Genomic DNA, 10453 nt, shown 5'->3' with positions numbered 1-10453 from the left:
GCTGGGTTGTCATTGCTTCTAGGCCTTTCAGTAAGTAAAGCTAGGAGTATGTATGTATGTATTTATTTATTTATTTTTAGGCAAGGCAACCCTTGGTTGTCTTCACAGATTGCAAGGACCTTGTCAGCTTATTTTTTATTTTTTATGCCTACAGCACCTGATCTTCCTAGGTAGTCTCCCATCTAAACAGTAACCAGGCTCAACCCTGCTTAGGTTCTGAGATCAGATGGGATTGGGCTTGTTCAGAGTGGCATAGCCGTAGACTAGGAGTACTTATTTTTTAGAGAAAATAAATCATGAATTCATCAAATAAATGAATGAAGACTTCTCTAACTTCTGTGTTTTACTTATGTCTCTTTTCTCTTATGTTGAGTATCTTAAAGTCACTTGGAATAATTTTTTTCTTTTTCTTTCATATTGTTTAATTATTGAGAACATGTATGTGGTTTTATTTAAGCAAAATAGATAAGCGTCAGGAATCTGGCTTCTATTTTTGTTCCTTCCATCCATGGGTAATCGTTTTTATTAAGTCTTGGTTTAAATTTTGTTTGTTTTTGAAAATGTAAGTAAATACATATATTTATATATTATCTATGCTCTCCTCAAATAAAAAGCAGCCTATTTTCACATTTCTATCTTTGTTTTTATCTAAACATATCCCGGAGATCACTCCATATCAGAATATAGTATTGCCATCTTCCTCATTGCTTCATACCACTGCATGATATTTCATTTTATGGATGTAATATAATTTATTCAGCCATTTTCCTTTTGGTGAATATTTAGATTATTTTTAGATATATGCTATTTTGAATTATGCAAAGATGAATGAATGAGTAGCTTCTACATGTATCATTTAATATTTTAGCCAATTTATCTTCAGGAAATTTATAAGTGAAATTGCTGGGTAATTTTGCTAGGTGTTACCAAATTCCCCTGCATAATAGTTGAAGCATTTTGCATGGGCCCACCCCTCTCTCCCTCCAGCAATGTATAAGTTCCTATCTCTTAGGGAGGAATAAGCTGCTGCTTTGAAAAACAGTTAATAGGAATAACCATACTGGTCATGTTTTACTTAAATTGATAGTTCTTTATGGTGACTTTTAACCTGATTATTTCTTTTCATAACCTAGTTTTGTGTAAATATTTTGTGTATAGCTTATATTTTTACTCACTGGGATTTATAGCCTCCTTTAATAGCCCAGCTTCTGCATTGTCTGTGCCTCAACTACCCAGTGTCTTCCGATAACTTTTAACCTGATAGCTTATTGAAAGGCACCGTGAGAAGGTTTTTGTTTCTTTCCCTTGTTGTCTCCATGCTAAATTCTGGACTTTTATGAAACATCTTGCTCAAAATAGATGATGCTGCAATTCTTATTTTGGCCACAGTATGTAACAATCACATTAACTACTAATTTTACATAGCAGTGAGTTTCTTGTCAATCAATAATTGGTCTATCTTACTAAGTAGTTATAACGTTGAATTATAATTTTATTATTTTTTACTTGTATTTTTTTTAAGGTCAGTTGCTTATAGTAGATTCTGGTAGAGAAAATGTTTTTTTAATCTTCAGAATATCTTTTCCGGTTGTGTGAAGAGTTGTTAGTTTTCTGCAAAGATAATTAATTCTAAATTAGACAATGACAGTCAAGAACTAATAAAGTTGGTTGATCGTCCTCAACTAAAGAATTTAATGTGCCTGAATAGAAGAAAGTATAAATGAATTATAGGGGAAAATGTCCTTCCCACCCCTGTTCCCAGCTGTTCCTATGGGTAACCAGTGAGTTTCTCGTGTTTCCTTTCATGGAAGAAAATAAAGAATCGCTAAGTAGAACTTGGTTAACCATAATAGTTTCAATAGACGTTTAATAAAATTTTCGATAGATTATTTCAGTTATATATTTAAAATAAGACATAACAAGGAAAGTCCTAGAATTTGGTAGATAACCAATTTTAAGGGAAAAGGATGTCTTTTCACCCCAACCCCCTACCTTTGTGGATGTAAGTGAAGGACCTGGTCTTTATATTGTATCAGTTGGATAACTTTGTTAGACCTTTCAGCAGTGTAGTTTTTAATTCTTTGAAGAGTTTTGAAATACTGACTATACATTAATAATACCAAATAGAGTATTTTTTAAATACTTGTAATTATTTTTATTGCCATTGATCAGTTGATTATTAAAGAGGAAACTGTTGAAAGTGGTTTTAAAAAATACTTGACTTTGAGATGCATCATAAGTCAGTTATATTATCTTAAACCGGTTGTTCTCAACCCTGGCTGCACTTAAGAATCTCCTGAGGAGCTATAAAAATTTAGTATGTCCAGGCCCTTCTAGATTCTGACTTGATTGGTCAAAGGTGGGGTTGGGGGCATTTGATATTTTTTGAAAAGCTCTCCAAATGATACTGTGCCACCAGGATTGAGATTAAAACTATTGTTTCCTTCTATACAGTTAATCAGAAATTTATTAAATAAGCATTTATCATATGTATATGTAATTTGTTCACAGATTTGTCTTTTGACTAACATTAAGTTTGCATTCAGTGAATATTTCCTAATTGATAGCAGAAAAAAGAATCCAGAGATTCAGATTGTGAGTCAGAAGGACACTTCAAAATCAGTTCTGTGAGACTGTCTGTACCTTGTATGGGTTTGGTAGTAATACTACTAGTCAAATAAGCATACCTATTGGATGACTGCCATTGTCCCAAAATAAGAATAAAATTTATCTGTCTTTAAAATTAATAGATACTGACTTGGATATAAAAACATATGTTATCTAGATAAAATACTAGCTTGAAAGCAAAAGTGACAGTATAAACACTCTCTAGTATAACACTAATCATCGATGGCTGTTTTCCAGTTAAAAGAATTTAAAAGGAGCATCTGATAATAGTGGCTTCAGAGTTGAATAATTTGCTACTTGGAATGTAGAATCTCAGGCCCCACCCCAGGGCTACTACATGAGAATCTGCATTTTAACAAAAGCTTCAAGTGATTGATACACAAATCACAGTTTGAGAAGCACTAATCTCATGATTTTCAAGCTATTATATAGGGACTGCCAACTTATTTTTTAAATGAAGAGAAACTACTTAGTTTTTCAGGGAAAGGTGAGTCTGGGACTGGAAGGTAACCACTGTCTGAGTAGTGAGGAGTGGGTAGTACTGAGGTTTGGCACAGTGACACTTTAGGCTTGCATGTCCATGAAAGGTGACCACCAGGTTTGTGTTGGTGCTCAATTTTAATATCTTTCTGAGTTTGATATCTGGGAATTTTTAAGTTCAAATAGCTGTGTATGGATTATAATTTAAACTGATCTATTTAAATAATCCTAACCACATGAAAAAAATAATGTTCAATCGTTTTAAAAAATACTTGACTTTGAGATGCATCATAAGTCAGTTATATTATCTTAAACCGGTTGTTCTCAACCCTGGCTGCACTTAAGAATCTCCTGAGGAGCTATAAAAATTTAGTATGTCCAGGCCCTTCTAGATTCTGACTTGATTGGTCAAAGGTGGGGTTGGGGGCATTTGATATTTTTTGAAAAGCTCTCCAAATGATACTGTGCCACCAGGATTGAGATTAAAACTATTGTTTCCTTCTATACAGTTAATCAGAAATTTATTAAATAAGCATTTATCATATGTATATGTAATTTGTTCACAGATTTGTCTTTTGACTAACATTAAGTTTGCATTCAGTGAATATTTCCTAATTGATAGCAGAAAAAAGAATCCAGAGATTCAGATTGTGAGTCAGAAGGACACTTCAAAATCAGTTCTGTGAGACTGTCTGTGACTTGGATGGGTTTGGTAGTAATACTACTAGTCAAATAAGCATACCTATTGGATGACTGCCATTGTCCCAAAATAAGAATAAAATTTATCTGTCTTTAAAATTAATAGATACTGACTTGGATATAAAAACATATGTTATCTAGATAAAATACTAGCTTGAAAGCAAAAGTGACAGTATAAACACTCTCTAGTATAACACTAATCATCGATGGCTGTTTTCCAGTTAAAAGAATTTAAAAGGAGCATCTGATAATAGTGGCTTCAGAGTTGAATAATTTGCTACTTGGAATGTAGAATCTCAGGCCCCACCCCAGGGCTACTACATGAGAATCTGCATTTTAACAAAAGCTTCAAGTGATTGATACACAAATCACAGTTTGAGAAGCACTAAACTAATCTCATGATTTTCAAGCTATTATATAGGGACTGCCAACTTATTTTTTAAATGAAGAGAAACTACTTAGTTTTTCAGGGAAAGGTGAGTCTGGGACTGGAAGGTAACCACTGTCTGAGTAGTGAGGAGTGGGTAGTACTGAGGTTTGGCACAGTGACACTTTAGGCTTGCATGTCCATGAAAGGTGACCACCAGGTTTGTGTTGGTGCTCAATTTTAATATCTTTCTGAGTTTGATATCTGGGAATTTTTAAGTTCAAATAGCTGTGTATGGATTATAATTTAAACTGATCTATTTAAATAATCCTAACCACATGAAAAAAATAATGTTCAATCTATTTTAACAATTATAAAATTTGTATTTTATTTTAAAAAGAAATTGATTTGTTGTAGCAAATGACATAAGTCAAAGTTAATGCTCAGCCCGCTTTTTGTTTAGACAGCCAAAGAGATTCAGCTCTAATACCAGAGCCAAACAGCAAACAGCAGTCATAAAAAGAGCCAAGGATAAATTGATGTCCGGGCCCCCCCGCCCCCATTTTTATTTTAATTTGTGAGCTTCTGTAGTTGGACTGTTTAGTGTATTTTTATTGTACGTTAAGCTACACATTGGATCAGTCAATATACACAAATATATTGAGGGCACAGCATTGTTTGCAAATGTTAGCATTTGGAGACTTCATGGCTTCTCAGTATGCTAATATGGCCATTAAGGTGTTTGATGTTAGAATATGACTTTTTAATGTGTCAATGCTTAAATAGAGCTATTCTCAAGCTGGAATATCTGAGACTGAATGGACAAGTGGATCTTCAAAAGGCGGACCTCTACAGGCATTAACTAGGGAATCCACGAGGGGGTCGAGAAGAACTCCGAGGAAAAGGGTGATGCAAGGCTTATTGCTTAGAATTGGGTTTTCAGATTGGTAGGGTTTTAGTGACTGTTTTATGTTTATTGTTTTTGTTTTGTTTTCAAACTAACAGGTGGATACTTCAGAACATTTTCGTATAGATGGTGCAATAATTTCAGAGAGTACTCCCATAGCTGAAACTATAATGGCTTCAAGCAACGAAACCTTAGTAAATATGTTTCATAAACTATACAAGTGGTATTCTTTGTAAATTACCCTTTAATTAGAATCGGGGAGGTGGTGAATTTGGCAAATTTCAAAGTTATATATTTTTAAACTCATTTTCCCCATATAATTCTGAATTTTAGGATTTTTTATTGTGCAAGAATCCTAAGTATTCTAAGGATACTTTTTTGCTAAAATATTTAAAGAATGATAAGGCTTCACATGTGAACCACTGAATATGTTCATTTCTGAGTCCTTTTGCCTGAATTTTTATTAAGGGAAAGTATCAAATATTAGAGAAATAAAATATCTTTTTCTTTTCTTTTTTCACATGTCTTTGTTATGTTTGGATAATTCTGAGTCTGAATAATTTGAATCTTGGCAGGTTGTCAATAGGGTGACTGGAAATTTCAAGCATGCAGCTCCTATTCTGCCAATCACTGAATTCTCAGACATTCCCAGAAGAACACCAAAGAAACCATTGACAAGAGCTGAAGTAAATGAATAAAACTTAGATCGATGTTATCATTGATCTTTTAAAGAGGAAATATTTGTATTTGTTTTTTGGAGTTGGGGGGAGCTGAGCTTGCTTTATTGGGTGATGTGTATGGGTGTATATATGCATATATTCTTTTAAAGACATACTTCTATAGTGATGATAAAATAACTAATATGTCATGCTAATCCTATCCTCTTGCTACTGTGTGCCTCTTAAGTTCCAATTATCAAGGGAGTGGTCTTTTTTTGCTGTTTATAACTTGTTCTCTTTTTTATGGATGTGAGTCGAAAGTGTAACTAGGCTGTAGGGGGGCAGCTTTACTATTTTTCACGGGAAGATCAAATAATGGGACTTCAAAATGACTTTGTATGACGCTTCATTTGATTAACTCCTGTGTAATTAAGCTTTTAAGTACTAACTGCATGATGCATTGTAGTTTTAATCTTAACCAAAGGTTATTTTGATCTGGGCATAAAGGTAAACACAGCAAAACAACAATCAAGTTGTTAAAAAATATATATTTTATGTTTTTTAAGTTAGGAAGATTAGATTGACTCTAGTTAAAAAATACTAAAATTAAAGATCCATGTTAATTTGATACCTGCTATATTTGAACATTTATCTTATAACACAGTTCTTAGTGGAGGAAGAAACAGTGTACTCTTAATGAAAAGCACGGGAAATTCAGTGGGGGAACTTATACTTCCAAATAAGCTGCACTCAATTTTTGTTTTTTAACTTTTACTTATTTAAGTGTGTGGCAATTTTTTTTTCTCCTGCAGTTATCACATTAACATATCTTTCATTTTGACGAAATCTGAAGAGAGCTTTGGAAGTGTGTGACTCCTTAGGTGATAATAAATTTAGAAATGGCAGTTATAAAAGCTGGGATAGATCGAAGTGCATTCTGTCCTCTGAAACTTTTATTTAAAATTATATTTTAATTTTTGCACATTTACACTAAATTTTAATTGTAGTTGTTTGTTTGTTTCTTCTTAGGTGGGAGAAAAAACAGAGGAAAGAAGACTAGAAAGAGATATTCTTAAAGAAATGTTTCCCTTTGAAGCATCAACACCAACAGGAATTAGGTATTCAGATACATTGAAACAAGTATTAGTATGTCTTACTGGACATTTTTATTTATTCACTTATTTATTCCCACTTTATTGAGGTATGATCGATGTATAAAAATTGTATATTTTTAGGGTATGCAACATGATTATTTAATATACATATGAGAATTTTAATTTCTAATTTTTCACAGTTAGTATACCTGTGTTCTTAGAATTAAGCTTTTTTGGGAGCAGTTTAATTCTTCTAAGCTACCAGTTCATATTCTGAAAAATTGAGTCAGTTTGTTTTGTTTGTTTGCTTTTAAAATTAGCTCATTTTTTCCTCTGTATTTGTACATACAGTGTGTTTGGTCATCGATTTGAAACTATAGGTAAAAATCATCCAAATTTTTACAAATTAGAAAATTAGCTGTTAACATTTTGAGTATATTTCTCTTCGTATTCTCAAATACATAGATAGTTTGGTATTACTTTCTTTTAATTTTTTAGTAACTTTTCTTATTTTAAAAGTGATACATAAACAATTCAGAATCCCTGTTCTGCCATCTTGACTAGAACACGAGTCGGTTTCAAAATTACTTTGTTAAGTTGAAGGATTGTAAATACATCATTTACCTACTATTTAATTCTCATTTTTAAATTGAAATGGAAACCTAGTAAGAAGTAAAGCATTGTTTTCCCTGAGAGTTTCTCTTCTGTTTGAAAAGACTATTTACACATCTGTTTAATTGTTTCCTGACTGAAGGAATCACAACCAAACTACCTTATTTCTTTCCTCCTATTGCCGCTTTTAGCTCTGAAAAGACTTGAAGAAGGCAAATTTAGTGAATATTTATCAACATTTTGCATATTATTTTTTAATAAAAAATTTGCATCTAACTTTTTTAATGGAAAATGTAAAGAAGTTTTAAAAAGGTGACGCCTCACTGTTCATATGTGATAACTTCCTACTGTTAACCTCAAGGAATGTGTTTGAGACAGGAGCAGTAATGACATTTTATTTTATTTTACCTTTTTTTTTTTTTTGACATTTTATATTATTTATTTAAATCATGACTTTATCTAAAATTTATTTTCCTTTTCCTCCTTTTACTCCCCACAGTGCTAGCTGCCGCAGACCGATCAAAGGGGCTGCGGGCCGGCCATTAGAACTCAGTGATTTCAGGACGGAGGAGTCTTTCTCATCCAGATATATTCCTAAGTATGTTCCCTTGGCAGATGTCAAGTCAGAAAAAACAAAAAAGGGACGCTCCATTCCCATGTGGGTAAAAGTTTTGCTGTTTGTTGTTGTGGTCATTTTTTTGTTTTTGGTCTATCAAGCTATGGAAACCAACCAACGAAATCCATTCTCTAAATTTCTTAATGACTCTAGAAATCACAAGTGAATGATATCTCTTTGGCACACTCAGCTTGGTCTCCTATTTTTAATAACTGTATAAAAAAACATTTGTGTACACTTGTTGACTGAAGAGCTAAAAATAATGTGATTTCACCTCAATAAATGTATTCCATTGAAAAGCAAACAAGATATATAAATGGACTTCATTTATATGTTTTGGACTTTGGACTAGTAGGAGATCACTTCGTGCCATATCAATCTTTTTTAGCTCTGGAACATTTTTGTAGGCTTTATTTTTTTAATGTGGGCATCTTATTTCATTTTTGAGAAAAATGTATATTGTTTTCGGTGTATTTTGGGAAACAAGAAGGGCAAAACATGGCAGTCTAATGTGAAGCTACTCATTTAAATACTTTGAATTCTTACAGAAAAGATTTTAAGATTTATTCTCTGCTGAATAAAAACTTTAGAGATGTGAAACATGAAATTCGGTAAGGGAAAAATGTAATGGGGTTGTGCTTTTTTTAACGGCAGCAAAGTTTAATGGAGTTTATGGGGAAAAGTACAGCAATAATCTCTTCTGTAACTTTTATTAATAGAATGTATTGCCGTAGCCCTATTGTATTCACTTTTTAAAAGATTTCTAGTATCATGAATGTCCTACTACAGTAAGACCCATTAAATACAGTTGATTTTTAGCAGGGATTTTTTAGTGTGACATATTTTAGAGAGCTGTTAGCTGGCTTTATGTGTTTTTAAAAGCTGTTTAGCTAGCTATAAGGCTATAATTGGAAACATGTATTTTTTATTTACAGCAAAACATTTTGTCAATCCAATTTGCTACCAAAATATTTTTTAGATTAATAAGTGTGTATGTCTGTTTAGAAGTTAGAAACTAAACACTGGTCTTAGGTTCCATTTGGATTTGTTATTGCATTGTCTTCTTTTACCAAAAACAAATTTTGCCAAGTTATTTTGCCCTCTATTTCCCAACATAATTAAAGTGCAAAAATATTTTTTTTTTAAATTACATAGTAAACTTTTTCTTGGATACATGGTAGTTAATACATAAGTTTGTAAACTCAGAATATGAGATGGGCATTATGATTTTTGTGTACTCTTGAAGTGGTTAACTTTATCTTTGTAGTTGATTTATTTTTTTAGCTAAAACTTACCTCATGTATAACTTGGTTAAGTAAAATAGTAGGTAATTAAAATTTCAGTAGAATCAAGTAAAACGAAAATTTTATTCATTTGAGTTTCAATTTTACAGTCTTTGACCATAAAGCACACTAACCATGTAAGTTATTTTTAAATATCATCTGAAATAAAAAGGTAATTTTAAAAAAGGAAAAAGCTAAAGATGTGTATTTAGATGAGCATACAATTTTGATTTGAATTAGCCCTATTCTGGTATTTAGCTTTTAGATACTTCGTAGATTTTTTCACTTAATTGGCAGTTTACCAGAAATGCTTGTAAGCCTGGTCCTACAGGGAAAGTGAAAAACGTACATCTAGATCAGAAGCACTTGCCTCTCTGATTAAAGTATTTTCTTTGAGATGAGCCACAGAGGGGCACAGTTTACTCAGCTTTTCGCTGTAAGGTAATAGCAGTCTACTTTTACTTTGTTTTTAAACCTTGTTTCCCATTTTGTTTTCAATCTTTTGTTTATAATTAGAAATTATGAGAAGCTGCATTTAATGTTTAAAAATATGGAATGATAAATCAGACTTAATATGTATGTAAAATCAGTTTTCTAATAGGAAAGGTATGGTCCAAAATAGCAAAATTAGGACCAGGTAAAACATGTAGTCTTTTTTTTTTTAATGTGTTTGGTCTTTGTCTGTTTCTTATTCCACTAGAATAAATATGTCCTTGATGTAAATGCAAAGCATTTCTTCCTGATTAAACTGTAGATGTAGACTTTACAATATAATTCAACAATAAAAAAGTAATTAACCTCTAGTTTTGTCATTGCAATAAATGCTTTGTAGATAGCACGAACTATAAGATTTCCTGATAACATTTCTTATGTAATATTTCATCATTTTTTATTCATAAATAAGCAGTGGATAGCCATTATACTTGCAGAACGACGTAGGGAAGATCACAGAGGCTCTTCTCTCTCGCCGTACAAAATGGTAACTACTTTTCAGTCCCGTAACTCCCCTTCCATCCCCCCCTAGTTTTACCATTTTAGTACTTTTCTGCAGCACTCATGATTATTAGTCTTGCTTTGAGACTAAACAAAGATGTTGCTGTGGTATATT

General features: G+C 32.3%; 1 protein-coding gene across 3 annotated transcripts in view; it reads left to right on the top strand.

The window, feature by feature from the left end:
* The window catches only part of TMPO (thymopoietin), a 28153-nt gene extending 18005 nt beyond the window's left edge, over positions 1-10148 (top strand). Inside the window, exons 5-9 of one of the 3 annotated variants that reach the window (XM_006914584.3) lie at positions 4961-5080; positions 5180-5275; positions 5657-5767; positions 6770-6858; positions 7946-10148. In XM_006914584.3, coding sequence (XP_006914646.1) covers positions 4961-5080; positions 5180-5275; positions 5657-5767; positions 6770-6858; positions 7946-8228 — 699 coding nt within the window. In that variant the 3' untranslated portion in view covers positions 8229-10148. The remainder of the gene's footprint in view (positions 1-4960; positions 5081-5179; positions 5276-5656; positions 5768-6769; positions 6859-7945) is intronic. The other 2 variants (XM_015591481.2, XM_006914585.3) reach the window with 2 other exon arrangements.
* The last annotated feature ends 305 nt before the right edge of the window (positions 10149-10453 follow it).

Source organism: Pteropus alecto, unplaced genomic scaffold, assembly GCF_000325575.1.
Source record: "Pteropus alecto unplaced genomic scaffold, ASM32557v1 scaffold94, whole genome shotgun sequence".
Classification (NCBI taxonomy): domain Eukaryota; kingdom Metazoa; phylum Chordata; class Mammalia; order Chiroptera; family Pteropodidae; genus Pteropus; species Pteropus alecto.
This window is presented reverse-complemented; position numbering and strand designations above follow the sequence as displayed.